The sequence below is a fragment of the Stomoxys calcitrans genome, chromosome 1, assembly GCF_963082655.1.
Source record: "Stomoxys calcitrans chromosome 1, idStoCalc2.1, whole genome shotgun sequence".
NCBI classification, from domain to species: domain Eukaryota; kingdom Metazoa; phylum Arthropoda; class Insecta; order Diptera; family Muscidae; genus Stomoxys; species Stomoxys calcitrans.
Genome location: NC_081552.1, coordinates 50727624 through 50747752, shown reverse-complemented (window position 1 = coordinate 50747752; position 20129 = coordinate 50727624). Strand labels below are relative to the sequence as shown.

General features: G+C 37.9%; 1 protein-coding gene across 2 annotated transcripts in view; it reads right to left on the bottom strand.

Moving 5' to 3' along the window:
• The window catches only part of LOC106085508 (calcium channel flower), a 42130-nt gene that overhangs the window by 8877 nt on the left and 13124 nt on the right, over positions 1–20129 (bottom strand). Inside the window, exons 3-5 of one of the 2 annotated variants that reach the window (XM_013249786.2) lie at positions 9521–9728; positions 9340–9447; positions 8440–8994 (exon numbers count right to left, since the gene is read on the bottom strand). In XM_013249786.2, the coding sequence (XP_013105240.1) occupies positions 8856–8994; positions 9340–9447; positions 9521–9728 (455 nt within the window). In that variant the 3' untranslated portion in view covers positions 8440–8855. Of the gene's footprint in view, positions 1–8439; positions 8995–9339; positions 9448–9520; positions 9729–20129 lie in introns of those variants that run through there. The other variant, XM_013249785.2, reaches the window with a different exon arrangement.

Sequence of the window (20129 nt, the reverse complement as noted above, 5' to 3'; positions counted from 1 at the left end):
AAAATAAATAGAATCTTACTAAACTATAATGAACAGTCATCTATAATTTTATTGTAGAACTTTACGAATGCAAAAGTCGATTTAATCTGGAAAAAATAATTTAAAAGGCTATTCAACATGCACAACCTACATATACGTATATTATAAAATAAACATTAAAAAAAACTTACAAAAGGTAACTAAGGGGCAATATCAAGAACTCTTATTTAATCAAAAGTTGCATTGTTTAAATAAAACAATTAATTTTTGGCCTACAAAATGCCCAAGTAGGTTGAAAATAGGGTTCTAAACAAAAGCTAATCAAAATAGGTATTTAAGAGAAAAAATTTAATACATTACACCTATTCAAAAACACCAAAATTCAAGATCAAATATCCAAAATACAATTAAAATGAGATATAAACTGATATTTGCCTTTTTCATGTTATCATTTATTGGAAAAACGATGTTGGTGATGACGACGAAGTTGCTTGGCATTATTTTACGAAGCAGGTTAGTAGGAATAGTAGAACTATGTTACTTTAATGGATGGATATTAACGTAGTTCGGTTATAGTTCGCATTTATTTGGCTTTTTTTGATTGTTGATGTAGTTTTTTATTTTTTGCATTTGATTTGGTCATTAGCAAAACAACGTGTTTGTTTTCATTTGGCAGTATTACTTTTTTGTTGGTGTTGTTTTAAAATGCTTATATTTTATTTAGATTAACAGTGAAATCGGATTGTGTTTTGTGTGTGTTGTAGATAAAGGATCAAACATACAGAAAATGTTTAAAAAATAAATCTCATGTTTTATTTGTCAAATACAATTTCTGTCGACATTTGGGGCAAACAAAATCGGTTTTTTAGCTAAAACATAAAATCTGTCGGTTAACTAATATTCAACTGACATCGTATTTTGAAACATGGGAAAATACAGGAATCCAATTTTTAGATACAAACGACATTTTAAAAATTTATAAGAAATACTTCCAGCCCTTTTTTTATAAAAAACTAATTCTGATTTAATTATTATGAATTTAATTATTTAGACCTGAACACCCGTTTACAATTAAGAATTACTATATATACTAAAAGAGTAATGCTCAGAAAATATGCGGCATTTGACAAATAAAATATAAAATTTGAGCATTTAAATAACACAAATATGTTCTGTAAATGGTGGCTCTCATCACATGTTTGTTAAAATATAAAAGTAGCGTTTTCTATAAATAAAAAATTAATAAATATAAGGAAACTTTATATTTGATTTGATTTTAATTTAACTACAAAAACATGAATTTATAGCTTAAAATAATTAAATAATACTTAGAATTATTAAGTAAAAACAAATAACAATAGAAAAATGAGCAGTGTGCAGTGGAGAAGAATTTTCCACAAAAATTGTATTCAATTTCCTTTTTGATAAGATCGTTACATCAAAAAAAGTCTTTTTATATATTACAAAGTTTCTACAGATTAACAAACTCCAAAAAGCTGAAGAATTAGATATTCGAAGAGGCCTAAACCAACGAGGACCACTATTAACCGAAATTTCGACAAATCAGTTGAAATATTTTTAGAAACTTAAAAAAAAGTTTAATGTGGACTGCACCGTTATATGAAGGGTTACCCGAAGTGCCAAATTTGAGCCAAATTAAAGGGAACAAGTGTTTGAGATCTTTAAAATCTTTATATACGGGAGATATACTAAAAGATGGTTAATGCTTAATTTCGACCAAATCGTTTGAAAAATGTGTTTAAATATTTAAAATACAGCTCATTGTTTGCGAGAATGAGAGGGGGTACATCATTAAAATTTCTCAAGTTTTCCCAAAAATTTGCCATTCCTTAATCCACAAAAGAAATCAAGATGAGTGAAAGTGATAACTGACAGTTCATCTTTTTATACCCACCATCATAAGATGGGGTATACTTATCTAGTCATTCCGTTTGTAACACCTCGAAATATTCGTCCGTCCGTATATGTCCGTCCGTCCGTCTGTCGAAATCACGATAGAGGTCGAACGCGTATAGCTAGCCAATTGAAATTTTGCACAGATACTTAGGATCGATGTACGTCATTGGAGATTGCAAATGGGCAATATCGGTTCAGATTTAGATATAGCTCCCATATACTGACTTCTTGAGCCCCTGGGAGCCGCAATATGTGATATATTAACCGATCTCCCGATTGGACCTCTTATGTCCTTAAAAGCCCCAATTTTCACCCGATTTGGCTGAAATTCTGCACGTGGTGTTCTGTTACGACTTTCAATAACAGCGCCAAAAACGGTCCAAATCGGTCTAAAACCTGATTTAGCTCCCATAAAAACCGATCTCCCGATTTGACTTCTTGAGCCCTTACAAGCCACAATTTTTGTCCGAAATTGGCTGGAATTGTAGTGTTTTGTTATGACTTCCAACAACTGTGTCAAGTACGGTCCAAATCGGTCTATAACCTGATATAGCTTCCATATTAACCGATTTCCCGATTTTACTTCTTAGGTCCTTACAAGCCGAAATATTTATCCGATTTGGCTGAAATTTTGCATGTGGTGTTCTGTTACGACTTCCAAAAACTGCGCCAAATAGCTTTAATTTTTGCTGGTTTGACAGAAGTTTGGTATGTAGAATAAAATAATGCCCTTGAACTAGATTTATTTGTATATATTTTTACCAGAATCCATGCTGGTGAGTTCCCAAGATTCGGTCCGGCCGAACTTAGCACGCTTTTACTTGATTCTCCTCGCTAGGATTGAAAACAAGGCGTTCACGGGTTATCCACTTATACCCTTAAAAGATAGCTTAACACTTTTATCCTCTCATCAACAAATAATGTGCTGTGATTGTGATTGTGCTAGCATTAAGCACAGTCTAAACCGTATAAGTGAAACGCTAAAAATACATCTAATTGGTTTCACTTATCCGTAATTTACAGTTTAGCGTAGTTCCCGTCAAGTTTCATTTAAGCGGGATTTTTCTCTTAAGCGTATTTACAGTTATGCGGTTTCGACTGTAGATGATTTCAGTCATACAATTTCGAATGAACAAAAAATGTACGCCGATGAATATTACCTCATGTGCTTTCTTTACTGAAAGCCCACTGCCTTCTCATTTCTCTTTTGTTATTTATCAAATCATATTTGCTGAATAGGTGATAACACTAATTTTATAAATTCAACACTTTATATTAATTGGGTCCGTTTTTATTTATATGTGGAACATTAATCTGATGCCCTGGCATCTGTATGTTAGGTGTGCGGCGAAGAGGATTCCCTTTCGAATACTATTCTGTTAGGACCTGCGAATACGGTGCAGCTATGGGTTATGGGCGGCGATTCGGTCTATATACCAAAGAGAGTGTCCTTTATTGCGTCTTGGACGTCGTTTTACCGCAGAGAAGAGAGAGGAGGAGTTGGACTGGATGAACTCAATACTTCATAAGATCTTCAGTATACATATACGGATGGGCGCACCGAAGTATCTGTAATGAGTCCTTAGTAGTCAAGAAACCATATAGTCTTCTGGACGGGTGTTACGTCTTTCAATGAAATATCTTCGCGATTTTTAAGGTTCTGGAGATGATATCGAACGGAGGAGAAAGCTACGCTTCAGCTATCACGATATGCAGTCAGGCGGTACTGAAAACCATGGTGTACAGCCATAGGAGATCGAAATCTGTTGAAAAATGCAAGCAGCAGTAGCAGTAGGTAAGCATCTTCGAAACATGATAAAGACAATTAGGCTTTGTTGTGCATGTGCTGCTATGACCGCAAACGCCTGGGTTCAAATCAGAAAAATGTTCAGCGGTGCTTATACCCCTAATTATGCTGGCTACATTTGTGAGGTATAAAAAAATGCAGGTCCCTTGTCATCAAGCTTAAACTTTAATCGGACATTGATATGAGAGAAGGCTCCTCTTTATTTAGAATTTAGTATTAGTGTCAATGGCCATTAAGACGGCAAAGGAAGCAAGACAGGCGCAGGCTACTGTTAGCAGTGTCAAATCTTTGACATCGCATTGGAACACGAAAGAAGCCGAACAGGAATCGTGCGGGTGAGGCGGAGTTGGAATGGTCGAGCATCTATTGCGTTTATATCCCGAAGGGACTGGAGGCCCTCAACGAAGAAGGCTTGAGGTAATCCGTGGAGACCCATTGCATGGTTTGGTTCTCCTCACAACATTAGCCCTCTTGTTTTTATGAACTACTGTGTAGGCCTGAAGTTCCTAACTGGAGGGAACCATACCCAATGAATGTCATTGGTTAGAATATCCGCCTATGACGCTTAGCGTCATCGGCTTCCCAATGTGGAGCCGTAGGTAAGATTTCCCATCAGAAGCTTTAGACGTTAAATGTTATATCACAATGTACTAAAAATTCCATTCCATTCCTTGGCTGAGTTCTCCTCACAACCTTAGCCCTGTTCTTATTATGAACTTCTGTGTAGGCTTGAAGTTCCCAACTGCAGGGAACTCTACCCCCTATGACGCTTAACGCCAGGATTAAAATCCTGGAGATCAGATAATAATTTTAGTGGTGGTTTTGTGGAGGACTCGGCTTCCCAATACGGAGTCGTAGGTACGATTTCACATCAGAAGCTTTGGAGGCTAACTGTAATACACAATGTACTAAAAACTTTCTAAGTGTGTTTGATTTCAGACTGGTACTATCCCTTCAGTAATGAAACGCCAGAAGTTTAGGACCAAATGACTGAGATAAAGTTCGAGTGTGAAACACGAATGCCAATGTCGCAAGAGTGGAGTGGAGGAACCCTTGCACACATGCCAAATGGAAGCTGTTGCTACACATATGGTTCAAAGGGTATGGGTCACAGATATTTATTTAACCTAGATGTGTTTGTAAAACTGTCAAGTGCAACAATCAGAAATAAACGAAAAAAATTGAGAGAGCAGAGAATTTTTTTTATTGTTGTGAATAAACAATGAAAGTGATTTAGCTAGTTTTTCACCGATTTGAAATATTTTTCATCGGATCAATCCGGTACGTACAACCGGCTGACATGGGATTGTACCTTGTTCTTGGTATCTTTTCGTTTATTTCCTTGCGTTTTCCAAAGTTTTTCTATTCCCCATTTCCTTTTTTCCATTCTCTCAAGAAAGAAGGAAAAGAAAAAAACTTCAGATTTGTTATCATTCCACGCAAGAGCTATTTTTTGCAGAATGGAAAAGTTCATCTGTGGTATGGATGTTGACATTGTATTTTCAGAAACCAAACGCTTATTTTGTCTCCAAATGGCTATTACGGCGATTACTGTAACTATAGCCGTCAAGTCACAGACCGTGCTATAGCTTGTGCTACTAATGCTTAAATCATCATTTTTTGAGTTGGTGCTGTTGTTGTAGCAGTGTATTGTACACAGAGTCGGCAGCCCTTGATGATGAAAGACTTCCGGTCATGTATGGCTGGCAAACAAAAATAATAATAAATATCGATACTATCATCAATTTTCCATCACCTATATTTCCACCGAAAATGAGAAGTAAGAAGTCCGGAAATCGATTTATGTAGAAGCAATATCACAGACTGAATAAAACCAAATTTAATATTGAGCTGAAAGTTGGCACTGATACGTATTTTTGTTGCACGCAGGCCAAATCGGATCATATTTGGATATAACTGCCATAAGATCGATCTACCGATCTAAAGCCCATAAAACCTTTAATTATTACCCGATTTCGCTGAAATTTGGAACAATGAATTGTTTCAAGTCTCTCGATCATCCGACTCAAATATGGTTCAGATCGGACCATATTTGGATATATTGTAGCTGCCATATAGACCGATCTGGCGATAAAGGGTCAAAGCCTATAAAAACTTTATTAATTTGAAACAGTGAGTTATTTTAAGCCTCTCTACATCCGACGTATATATTGTTCAGATCGGACGATTAAGGGTCTGAAACCCAAAAAAGCTGCATCATCGACATCTGACTCAAATATGGTTCAGCTCGGTCTATATTTAGATATAGCTGTCAAATAGACCTATCCGCCGATTTTAGGTCTAAAGCCCATAAAAGCTTTATTTTTTACCCGATTCCGCTGAAATTTGCCGCAGTGAGTTATTTTAAGCCTCCCGACATTCGACCCAAATATGGTTCAGATCAGACTATATTTAGATATAGCTGCCACATAAATCGATCTGCCGCTTTAAGATCTGTATCCCATAAAAGCTTTATTTATAACCCGATTTCACTGAAATTTGATACAGTGAGTTATTTTAATCCTCCTGACATTCGACCCAGTTATTAACCATTAATTACCTGATTTCTTTAAAATTTTAGACACTGAGTTATTTTAAGCCGATCTGCCGCTTTAAGGTCTGAAGCCCCTAAAAACGTTATTTATTATCCGATTTCGCTCAAATTTTAATTAGAGAGTTGTTTTAAGCCTCCCGCAAACTGAACCAAATATGGTTAAGATTGGACTATATTTAGATATAGCTGTCATATCGACCGATCTGTCTGTTAAGGGTCTTTATTTATTACCCGATTTCGTTGAAATTTGAAATAGTGAGTTGTTTTAAACTTTCGATCTAAATATCATCCAGATCAGACTTGATAGATATAGCTGCCATATAGACCAATGTTGCAACTTAGTATCTTAATCCCATAAAAAGCGAATTTTTTGCTTGATTTCACTAAAATTGTTACTTGTAAAAGAGTTCTCGGGACCTGAATAAAATATGACCAGATCAGCCCCTATTTAGATGTAACTATGATCGATAATTAGACAAAAAAATATCGATAGTAATCGATATTTTGCCAGCTCTACTGTCATGGAATTGCATTTTTATTTTTTTTTTATTGCCTTGTCGCAGTGTGGTAAGAGAGAATAAAGAAGGTCCTATAACCTGACAACAAGGGCCGCGGATATGCCGACGATAAACTTAGCCCTCCGTGGTAACGCGATCCACGCGGTAGAAAGAAGAGGGCGACGAAAGTAGCTGGCGTTTTTACGTGATGCATAAACACAGGCTAGATGCGTCTAACGAAAACGTGCACAGAGCATGTAAGAAGGACAACGGAATTTTTGAGCACATCCAATTATACGAAAGTCAGAATGTTTAACAGTAGTGTTAGATCTATTTTATTATTTGGCTGTACAACTTGGAGTTTGACACATGCAACTTCTCGCAAAATCCAAGTTTTTATAAATTGCTCCCTACGACAAATACTTCGATTTTTCTGGCCAAACCGTATTTCAAATAAGGAAGTACAAATAAGAACAAACGCTACCACTGTCGATGTAGAAATTCGTAAGAGAAAATGGTCTTGGTTGTGTCATTTCCTGCGCAAACCGCGCGGTGATATAGCGAGGAATGTCATAGACAGAAATTCGCAGACATTGAAGGAAGGGATGCCCGAGAAACTCATGGATCCGCTACATGAAAGGAGAATTGGAATCAATCCATACATTAAGGAATCAAGCAAAGGATTTAGCCAACAATAGAGTTATATGTTCACCCTTAACTTTTTACTATTTGGTCATTTTTTTTGTAATATATTTATTTTACTCCAATTATAAATAAAGGACATATATACATATTTTGTTTTCACGAGGAAAGTTCCGACCAATTGGGATCGGCCATGGTATAGGACCAACATAAGACCCATGTAATGAAGGAGGTTTAAGTAAAAGGTGAAGTACAAAGAATTTCTAAGCGGGCTTTTTAGTAGCACAACAAGCCGATCTCTAGCTTATATCGATATTAAATCGAAACGGACCCATTAATATCTGGATTAAAAAAAGTTGTCATAAATGTAAAAGCTATAACAATTGGATTTAAAAACAAATATTAAACTTATTTAAAATACATTTCGAATGAATTACAGAATGTAAGGGTTCGCACCCTGGTGATAGTTTCGATTTATTATTTGTTTGTTCACTTTGCACATAAACATTTTTTTGAACAATAAAGAAAATGAGCAAAAAACAATTAGACTATGCTTGATACACTTAATAAATTTTCGGGCATATTTTTACTATATTTATATAACATTTGCTCATGATATTAGCAATAAACTTTTTCGATATTTTATTTTTTGTTTTTTTTTTCTGTACTTTTTCGATTTTAGGGATCAACTACAGACATAAGGTTTGAAGTTATATATCCCTTGAGTATTTTTTATGAATATCATTTATGGATTGTTTGTTTCTTTCTTCATCATTTTTGGAAATGCTTATTTATTTTGTTAAAGGTACCTCTATTGTTGTTGTCTGTTTAAGATTAGTTGCGCGGTTAAAATATGGTTAGTTGTTTTAGTTTTATTTGTTATTTTTGTTAAGTATGGAAGCAAAATATTTTCAATCTATGTTTTTAATTGCTATCTGTGTGTTGTGTGGCATGATGCATCGATTCAATTTGTGTGATTTTTTTACTGTTGTTCATAATTGGATTCCAAAAATATATGGTTTTTAGTTTTTAAAATGGCTTGCCTGCTTTGCTTGCTATTTATTATTTCTTTTTGAGATCAATTTATGAGATTTTTTTTCGAGATTTTATAAATTTTAAGCATTGTTTTGTTTAGTTATTGTTTTGTAATACTCTTGGTGGGGCATCTTGTAACGGCTTTTTGAATAGTTGTTTCATTTGTATGTTCAACAAAAGTTTAAAATGGCTATAAATGTTTGTTTTCGTTTTTGGATTTTTTCGTTTCCTTTATGGAGTTAAAACATATTTTAACACAATTTTTTTAATTTGGGTTTTGGTTATGATTATTATTGTTATTCGGTTAAATTAGTAACGTTTTTATTTCGATTATTTTCATCTCTCTCACTGATATTGTGGATTTATTTGCTTTTTGTGTGTTTGTTTTTCAGGTTTTTTATTGGTTTTGTTGATTTCAATTTATTTATGTTGGACGCCATACATCAGGATCTTCCATTAATGTAATATGCTGGTCAGTGCTCACTTGCATTTGACCAACACTGCCATCAGCTTGCATTTGAGTGGGCGATGAGGCAGCAGCTGCCATATCTTCGCGTGAGGCTCTTTATGCAGCAGCAGACACACATTTTAGACGATATATTAGCAACATTGGATTGTTTAAAACAAACACAAGCCGTATTAAAAGGATTTTAACACATACAAAGAGCGAGTGGTTGGAAGAGAGTGTAATAGGTTTTTGGAAGTGTATAAGGTAAGCATGTTTTATTATTATTATTTTTGTTTTAGAGTTAAAAAAAACAAAACAGGGAGTAGAAAGAACAATAACAAAGAAATTGTCAATTAATTTCATTAAAAGCTTTCTGGGAATTTATATAAGTCATTTCTTTGAAGCTTTTCCTAAAATTTTTCTCTAAAATCCTAAAAAAAACTTAAACCTTAATACTCACTTCTTGCCCAAGGACATCATGCCATATATAACACCTGTGGCAAATACTAAAGCGCAGGGGAATATGCTACCCAATGAGAAACAGATAATCACAGGGAATAATGAGGCTCTGAAAATAACAAAAAAAAATTAAAATATTAAACATTTTAATAGTTCATGGACTTTGGTTTTCTTCTACTTACACACAATAGAGGGCAGCACGATTCCACATGGGCCTTGCATCTACCATATCGGCCATTTGCCCTACATAATCTATGCAGAAGAAACAACATGGTGCCTCCAGGCCCATCACCAGAAAGCCTAACAGAATTTCTATAATACCACCAATCAGGCACGAAACATTTAATAATAGTAAGCTTAGAGCATTGAAGAGACCGAATAATATGCAAACTGTAACGAGAAAAGAAAAATAAAAAAAATGCAAAAAGGAAAAAAGCTTAATAATATAAAGCTGAATATACATATAAAACAAAAACATAAAAAGGGGAAACTCTCTTATATTCTTTAAGGCAAGTTTAGGCAGAACAAGATTATTTATTTATCTAAAATGAATCTTTTGGCATATACAAGATTAATAAGTTTTTTCAAAAAAAGGCGTTGTCAATTAAGACTTTTAAAATCCTAGGCAGACGGTTGTACGCAACTGATTGACCCGATGGAATCGTTCATCGGCAAGGGCTGTCGCCTCAATGTACATGCTCGTCCTTTTTCGTACGTGTTCCCGGACCGCCGTTAGGTAGTTGTGACCAAGTTAATGGCCAAGCTTACAAGCCCGACATAAGTGGGCCTGTCTGGCCATGATCGTCTGGTACCAAGGAGTCTTTAATGCGCACCACGTTTCATGGCATTCTCCCCTAGGTAACGGCCAGCGGGGCATAGCTTTGGCAGAGCAGATTGAAGGCTACGCGTTTTGCACGGTGAATGAGGATGTCCTACTAGGATTACGAGGAGGTGTAGCAGAGCGCCAGACATTTCCATTGTAACCCCTGATCTCCTGAGTGACGTAACCTGGCAAGCCGTCATCTCTTTGGGATCAGACCACCTCCCTACAATTCTCGACCGACCACCCGACCCCATAACCTCTGAGCGCCGAACGTTTATCAATCAAAAGAAGGCCGATTGATTCGTGTCGACTGGAACACTTGGGGCAATGTAACTAAGGTACCGGTTTAGGCAAATTGTGGTCTACTGTTAAGTCACTATCGAACCTTGGTAGACGGGACGACAGGACCTCAGTCACTTTTGGCGACGTAACCGTGACTAATCCGAAGAGATGCGCCAGGTTGTTCAACCGTTAATTTATTGTGCATCCCGAGAGTGACAGAGCTAGGAGGAGAGACATTTGTCGTATCCGTGGTCTCCGAGCCGAAGAACAGCCATCACAATTTACCTTGGACGAAGTTACGAGAGAGTCGTACAGACCGATCTCCCTTCTCTCACCAGTAGCCAAGACGCTTGAGGGACTACTCTTCCCGAGCCTCGTAGGAGAATTTCCATTCCCCGAGCATTGACATTGAATTTGAAGACTGCATTGCACAACAACTGCTTTGCATGTCATCACACACATTTTCAGTGGATTCAATCAGCCCAAGCCATGTGATACAACGGACCTCGTGGCATTGGACCTATCGAAGGCGTTTGACACAGTCAGCCATGCCAAACTATTTGAAGACATCGCCAACACGTCCCTCGTCCACGTCCCGAATTATCTGAGTGGTCGCCAGTCATTTGTGGAATAGGGATTAGAAGTCGAAGCACCGTATAGTGAAACAAGAAGTTCCCCAAGGCGGGGTGATATCTCCGGCACTGTTTAACCTCTACCTATCCTTCATTCCACCCCCTCCAGATGGCATAGAGATCGTATTATGCCGACGATTGTACGATCATGGCATCAGGCCCCCGACCCATTGTTGACATCTGCGATAGATTGAACGTCTACCTCAACAAACTTGCCTCATATTTCGCTGCAAGAAACCTGAAGATATCTGCCACCAAATCTTCAGCCACATTGTTCACTACAAATACGCGTGAAGGGAATGCCGAGTCCGTCTGTCAAAAACACGATAGCGGTCGAACGCGTAAAGCTAGTCGTTGAAATTTTGCACACATATTTAATATTGATGTAGGTCGTGGGGGATAGCAAATGGGCCATATCGGTTCAGATTTGGATATAGCTGCCATATAAACCGATCTCCCATTTCTTGAACCCTTACAAGCCGAACAACTGTGCCAAATACGGTCCAAATCGGTCAAGAACCTGATAAAGCTCCCATATAAATCGATCTCCCGATTTTACTTCTTGAGCCCCTAGAAGCCTCAATTTCCATCCGATTTAGCTGTTCTATTATGACTTCCAACAACTGTGTTAAGTACGGTTCAAATCAGTCAAGAACCTGATATAGCTCCCATATAAACCAATCTCCCGATTTGACTTCTTGCGCCCTTGAAAGCCTCAGTTTTCATCCGATTTGACTGAAATTGTGCACATAGTGTTCTGTTATGACTTCCAACAACTGTTCCAAGTACGGTTTAAATCGGTACGTAAACTGATGTAGCTCCCATTTAAACCGATCTCCCGATTTGACGATGGAGAAATGATTCCGACCATCAAGTGTCCCAAAATACTTGGGGTCACATTTGACAGCTCTTCCACATTCTCCCCATATCCCACAGCAATGTCCTCAAGTCAGTTGCCGACAGCACTTGGGTTAGTTTAGTTTAGTTTTAAGAAGCAGTCTGCTATCAGGATCACTTAGACGTTTTCGTCCATTGTGATACCATAAGAACAGAAGAAGGAATATGCCTTCTAGTCCCTACCGTTGAACCATCCAGATCGCTCTAAAAAGTTCAATAACTTGCGAATGTTCACATCCGCTAAATCAGTTCTTCTGACTGCTGCTAGTGCGGGACACACACACAGGTGTTCTATGGTCTCTTCTTCGTCGATGTCCTCACAGTTTCTGCAAAAGTCGTTGCTGGCAACTTTTAAGTCTGTCAGCATGTTAGGCAGTGACCTGTCATGACGGACACAATGACTGAGACGTCTGCTCTAGCCAATGACAGCAAAGCGGTAAAACTCTTCAAGTCTAGATTAGGTCACATAGTTTTAGAATGCTCACAGCCACCTCTTTGTGACAATTTATCATTCGTTGTCCTTCGGGCCTGGTCCTGAAAACTTAGCTTACATGTCGCTAGAGGCATACCCACCGATTCCAGTATCCCTCGTCCGCTTTCCCATTCCCTGGGATATCTCTGTGGCCCGGCACCCGGAACAGGTGAATTTTGAACTATTCAGCCATCTCGTGGAAAGATCTGTGACAGTCGAGGGCGGTTTTTGTGTTCAGAAATACGTTCTCCAGGGATTTAATGGCTGTCTAAGAAGTTATTTATGCCAATCGTCGTAATTACATTATATCTTAACCATTCCATCACCTCCTTAATTGCAAGGATCTCCGCTTGATACACACTGCAGTGGTCGGGTAACCTTTTCGATATGACCAGTTCTAGATCTTTAAAGTACTCCCCAAAGCCCACCTGGTCATTTAGTTTGGAACCATCCGTATAGAAGTCTATGTAACTTCTGTTACCAGGAATAACGTAGTTCTAATCGGTTATATCAGGAATTGTGGTACAGTACTTTTTATCAAAAAGCGGCTCAGGTAGGGTGTAATCCACACTGTCACACACTGAACATGGGATATTGTATCAAGGATAACACAAGGTCCGTAGCCGCTACATGACCAATGAAAAAGCTCCCTTAACCTTACGGCAGTGGTCGCTGTAATTTGACTAGCCACAATGTCCAGAGGCATAAGATGTAGCATTAAACTCAGTGCATCAGATGATGTCATCCTCGGTGCTGCACAAACAAGTCATTCTTTGGATCCGGTTAAGTATTGAGCAGTAGGTGGGCTTTTGCAGCGCCGTCCAGCAGACTACAAGACCATATAGCATTATAAGTCTGACAACTGCAGTATATACCCAATGCATGACACGCAGTCTAAACCTCCAACTCTTGCCAACTTTCTTGCCCTTACCAAAATGTTGGATTTAAAGTTAAATTTCCTATCCAGCAAAACCCCCAGTTATTTTGCGTTTTCTGTAAATGGAACATTCTCTCCACCCAAGGAGACAGGTTCCACTGTAGGCAACTTCTATCTCCTGATGAAAGGAACTACTTCTGTCTTTCACTGATTTATACCTAGACCACTTTCGGTAGCCCACTTCGCTGTTGCACGTAGTGCTTCCTGAAGTATATCCCTTAGAGTGCTGGGAAACTCTCCCCTATCCGCAATTGCCACGGATAGCATCAGCATACGCGACTATTTTTACGCCTTTTTCTTCCAGGGACAATAATATATTTTTAATGGCTATATTCTAAAGTAGAGGAGACAGCACATCTCCTTGAGGTGTTCCTCTGCTGACCCATCTTTTCATATCCTCAGATCCCAAGCCTGTCGTAATGCATCTCTTAGTAAGTAAGTTATTAATAAACTTTCTTACGGTAGAGTTGATGCCTAGAAACTCTAACTCCTTCATGATTGACGTCGATTTTACATTACTGAAAGCACCTTCAATATCAAGAAATGCTACCATTGTATATGCCTTGACAGCGAGAGAACCTTCTAAGTAGCCGACTAGGTCGTGAACGGTTGTTTCAATGGACTTGCCTTTATCGTATGCATGCTGCTGCCGGCGATCTCCAGGGATCATTGCCCTAAGATATGTTTCCATCAACCTCTCAATAGTCGTCAGCATAAAGGATGACAGACTAATAGGACGAAAATCTTTCGCCTTCGTGTGGTAGGGTTTTCCTGCTTTCGGAATGAAAATGACCTTCGCGTCCCTCCATCCCATAGGTACAAGCAGAGTATATCTCCCTAAGCCGGAGATCCAGTCTATCAGACACAGCTTGTAATTCTACCGGTGATACATCATGAGGGCCTGACGACGGAGTCGAAACTTCTTATCGCCCAAAGGATTTTCGGCTCAGAAACAATTTCCTAATAAGCTCCGACGAATGCATACCAGTGACAACCTCTTCTGGCGGCACGTTGTCCATTGGAATTTTCCCGGGAAATGTGTATCACAACGAGTAGTGTCGGTGTGAATTCTTGCTTTCTACACACATGAAGCAATGCAGACTTTGTTGGAGATATTTTGGCACCAGATGATTAAGTCCACTTTGTGATCTCTGTTGTGATATTCCAGAGCTTTTCGTTGATGTTGTCTTTGTGCATGCTAATGATATGGAGATCATCCGCATAGAGGCAGTGATAGATTCGATTGTGTTTGTTTATGATGGAGGAGATTTGGTTGAACGCTATTTGAAAAAGTATGACTGATGGAGGTGATCCTTGTGGGATGACATGCTACAAGGTGTAGTTTTTGGAATAATAGTTGTTAATTCTGACTTTCAAGGACCGACCAGTCAGAAAGGATTATTTATATTTGAATATTTTTTAACACATCCCCCCAGGATTGAAGTAAATCCAAAACTATATGCATCTATTGACAAAATAGAAGCATGATTTCTTCCGGATACATTGGGTTGCCCAAAAAGTAATTGCGGATTTTTCATATAGTCGGCGTTGACAAATTTTTTCACAGCTTATGACTCTGTAATTGCATTCTTTCTTCTGTCAGTTATCAGCTGTTACTTTAAGCTTGCTTTAGAAAAAAAGTTTAAAAAAAGTATATTTGATTAAAGTTCATTCTAAGTTTTATTTAAAATGCATTTACTTTATTTTAAAAAATCCGCAATTACTTTTTGGGCAACCCAATAGTTTTGGTGAAGAAAGTAGTCGATATGTATCAAAGAAACCTTTATTTGCTTTAAAGGCCACTTGGGTTGAAGCTATGAGTTTACGAGTATTTAGAAACCACGTATGTCTATTAGAAATTATGCGTTTCAATAATTTCCAGAGGCACGGCAGGAGCGAGTTGGGTCTATGTCCGGAAAAATTGGTCTTGCTTTTATTTGGTTTAGGCAAAGGAACAATAATGGCGGTTTTCCATGAGTGCGGAATGAAACCTGTGTTCAGAACGTGTTAGATAAATTCTTAATCATTGGATACGTAACGCGATAAGGGTGAGTCTCTGCTTACCGTTTTCGTGAAGTAAATAAAGCAAGTCACTTTGGTCTTTTTACATTCGAATCTGAATTTGGCATTTTCTTTTTTGTTTAATGGGAGGTAAAAATGGCCTTCTCTGAAAATTCGATAGACTTTTGTTTTTTTCCTCTGAAAAGGTATAAGTCTTTGTTGCGCCAAGGAACGGGACGCCTGCTTCTGGCCTGTTTAGCCGGAGTATTATTATTTGCAGTTGATCTGATAGCTTTAGTTAGAATTGCATCTACATTTATACCGTAGGTTAGAGTCCACGTTTCTTTTTTGGAATAAGTTCCAATTTGCTTTGCAATAATTATATTTATGAATGGGTTTAATGAGTAGTACTGGATTAGTGTCTATAGGTTTAAGGATTAGTGTCTATGTAAGTGATAATTGGGTAATGATCGCTGCTATAAAGGCCCTCTAAGATCCGTCTGACTGGAAGCATCGGGCAGGCAAGTGATATCTATATTTGTATATTAAAATTCGAAAGATCTGTTGGATTGAAAACATTAAGAACGCAAAGATTTTTTAAGTTTAGCGCGTTCTCTAATATAACTCCTCGGGTGTTGTTTTTGGTGGAGCCCAAGAGGATATTCCAACTATTGACATCCCGAACTAGTATCACAGATGTTATTACGTTTTCAAAGAGTTTTCATATATCGTTGACATCGAAACAATCATTTGGGTGTTTGTAAACTGAAACAATGGTGATTTTTATGTTTAATGTAATTTCAATCACAACATTTAAGAGACTAGAAGTATTGGGAATTCGCCTATGGGGAATATTGTTTTTAATAAAAATGGCAACTCCTCATTTGGCGTTGGTGTTGGTTGGATTATTCGCTGAGAATCTGGTAAATAAATCAGAACAAATTTGCAAATGCAAATTTTGCCAATGAACATTCCACTAAGGAACAGGGGCAAACTTCTCACATATCAATGAGTGCAGTCCGATTCAAGTTTAAGCTCAACGATTAGGGGTCTCCTTTTTATAGCCGAGTCCGAACGGCGTGCCACAGTGCGACACCTCTTTGGAGAGAAGTTTTACATGGCATAGTACCTCACAAATGTTGCCAGCATTAGGAGGGGAAAACCACCGCTGAAAATTTTTTCTGATGGTCTCGCCGTGATTCGAACCCAGGCGTTCAGCGTCATAGCGGAAATGCTAACCTCTGCGCAACGGTGGCCTCCAACAAGTTTATCGTTCCTATTTTTATATATATTTGCAAAGCCCAGCCCGAACAGCTTTGTTTTTTCGCAAAACAAAAATTTTATCTGTAGATTCAAAGATTCCTTGTTTTATCTAACAATTTTTTTTTTTGACATCAAACAAGGGAACACAAATTTTATATGTAATCAAATGCAGGACAAATGAAAAGACTTTTTTTGATCTAATGGTTAACGCTGTTTGATTTGTTTTTGGACAAACAAAATGTGCATCAAGAATGTACGAATTTGACATATATTTTCTGATGATCTCGCCAGGATTCGAACCCAGGCGGACATGCTAACCTCTGCGCTACGGTGGCCTCCTCCTTTTGGGCAAATGATGATAAAACAAGTTGGCTCAAATATTTGACTAATCTGAACGTTGCTTAAGCAACATCGTGTGGCTTCTTTCGGTAGACCCATTGTTGTCGTTCTATAAAGCCATTCAAAATGTTTGAAAAAATATTTTTTATTTTTCTGCTTGCTCTCGGTTTTTGTCAGTGGTCGACGATAAAATTAGAACTCATCATCTTATGTTTGGTAATCTTCCACACATCCTCTAGCCTACCGACATCACTTTGTTAATGATGGAATAACGCAATAAGCATTACTGCGCAACAATAAGTTTCTCAATTAAATTAATTTAAAACAAATAAAAGCGTGCTAAGTTCGGCGGGGCCGAATCTTATATCCCCTTCGACATGGATCGCATTTGTCGAGTTCCCGGTAACTCTTTTTAGGCAAGTCATTGAGTAAAATTTCAGCCAAATTGAATAGGAATCGAATAGGGGGTCAAGAAGTAAATGAGGGAGATTAGTTTATTGGGCAGGTTTATCAGGCTGTAACCAATTCAGACCATATTTGACACGTATGTTGAAGATCATGGGAGAAGCCGTTGTACAAAATTTCAGTCATATAGGAAAATAATTGGGCCCTCTAAAGGCTAAAGGAGTCAAAATCCCAGGTCGGTTTACATGGCAGCTATATCAGGTTATGAACCGATTTGAACCATATTTGCCAATGTTGTTGGAAGTCATAGCGATACACGTCATGCAAAATTTCAGCCAAATCGGATACGAAATGCGCGCTCTATCAGTTTAATCAATCATACTTAGCAAAGTTGGTGGAAGTCGTAACAAAACACGCAAAATTTCAGCCAAATCGGATACGAATTGCGCCCTCTAGGCAGCTCTATCAGGTTATGGACCGATTTCAACCATACTTAGCAAAGTTGGTGGAAGTCGTAACAAAACACGTCATGAAAAATTTCAGCCAAATCGGATACGAATTGCGCCCTCTACTGGCTCAAGAAGTCAAGACCCCAGATCAGTTTATAGGGAAGCTCTATCAGGTTATGGACCGATTTCAACCGTACTCAGCACAGTTGTTGGAAGTCGTAACAAAACACGTCATGCAAAATTTCAGCCAAATCGGATGAGAATTGTGCCCTCTAGAGGCTCCAGAAACCAAGACCCCAGATCGGTTTATATGACAGCTAAATCAAAAGATGAACCGATATTACCCATTTACAATCCCAACCGACCTACACTAATAAGAAGTATTTGTGCAAAATTTCAAGCGGCTAGCTTTACTCCTTTGAAAGTTAGCGTGCTTTCGAGAAACAGACAGACAGACGGACATGGTTAGATCGACATAAAATGTCATGACGATCAAGAATATATGTACTTAATGGGGTCTTAGACGAATATTTCAAAGAGTTACAAACAGAATGACGAAATTAGTATACCCCATTCTATGGTGGAGGGTTTAAAAAAATTAGAAATCACTTTTGGAAAAATGCTCAATGAGAAATTATGACGAATTTTCTAAAATTAGTTAAAAGAAAATATAACAAAAAAATTGCCGGCCGGGGGACTCGAACCTGTAAATTTTTGGTGGTGCAAATTCTTTCTTGCACGCAAGAAGCACAATCGTTTTTTTAAACCGACCCCTACAGCAGTACCTGTTAATAGTTCGGTAAATAGTATTTGAGAGCCAAATAACTGCGTAGAATGGAACTGCAGGGAAAGAATTGGCTTTAAAAGTTAGCTACTAAGCTAGATGATGGTGACAAGTTGTTACTGGCTGGACAACTAGGTACCGTATCTAAAAATTTATATCAAACATTTTCAAGGCTTTAAAGGACCTTCCGGGGCAACATTTTTGTAAGTCTAATCGTAACCTGGATGCCACCATACCGCATAGGTTAGCATATCCACCTATGACGCTGAACGCCTGAGTTTGAATCCTGGCGAGAACATCAGAAAAAAAATTTTTTAGTGGTGGTTATCCTCTCTTAATTCTGCCGACATTCCATGTAAAAACTTCTCCCAAAAGAGGTGTCGCACTGCGGCACGCCGTTCAGACTCGGCTATAAAAAGGAGGCCCCTTATCATTGAGGATAAACTTTAATCGGACAGCACTCACTGATATGTGAGAAGTTTTCCCAGGTTCCTTAATGGAATGTTCATGGTCAAATTTGGAAATTTGCAAGATTTACAACAGAAGGGGAGACTTTAAAGACTTAAACGAAAGTAATAGATATGCAGGATAAATACATCTACTTAATACAAGTGGTGAATTTAGAATATTACGTTACGTTGCAAGCAATGATCTCTCTGAATACTACGCTTAAATACCTAATTTTTTCATTGAATCTAATGTGAATATGTATATTAAGTATATAATTTAGTCCGTAAGGATTATATAATCTATAGACTTAAGAATGAGTAAAAAACAGGTAAAAACGTGTTAAGATTGGCCATGCCGAACTTTGGAGACCCACCACCATGGGTAAATTAACCATCCTCTTTTATAACAACTGCACTTCCATATCCAAAGTAATATGCAAATGGGGACTGGTCTGGATCATATATTATTTAGGTCCCGAGAAATCTTATACAAGTCACATTTTCAGCAAAATCGGGCAAAAAATCCGCTTTTTATGGGATTAAAAACCCTAAATTGGAAGAGCGGTCTATACGGCAGTTATATCTAAATATAGTCTGATCTGGACCATATGCTGGTCGGATGACGGGAGGCTTAAAACAAGTCACTGTGTCAAATTCGGAAAATCGGGTAATAAATGCAGTTGTTATTTGGTAAAGACCTTTAGTCGGCAGATCGGTCTATATGGCAGCTATATCTAAATATAGCTCAATATGAAAAATATTTGGATCGGATGTCAGGAGGCTTGAAACAACTCGCTGTTTTAGCGAAATCGGGTAATAAATAAAGCTTTTATGGTAGATCGGTCTATTTGGCAGCTATATCTAAATATAATCCAATCTGCACCATATTTGAGTCGGATATTGGAAGGCCCAAAACAAATCACTGTTTCAAATTTCAGCTAAATCGGATGATAACAGCTTTTATGGGCTTCAGACCCTTAACCGGCAGCTATATCTAATTATAGTCCAATCTGAACCATTTTTAGGTCAGATTGTGGGAGGCTTAAAACAACACACTA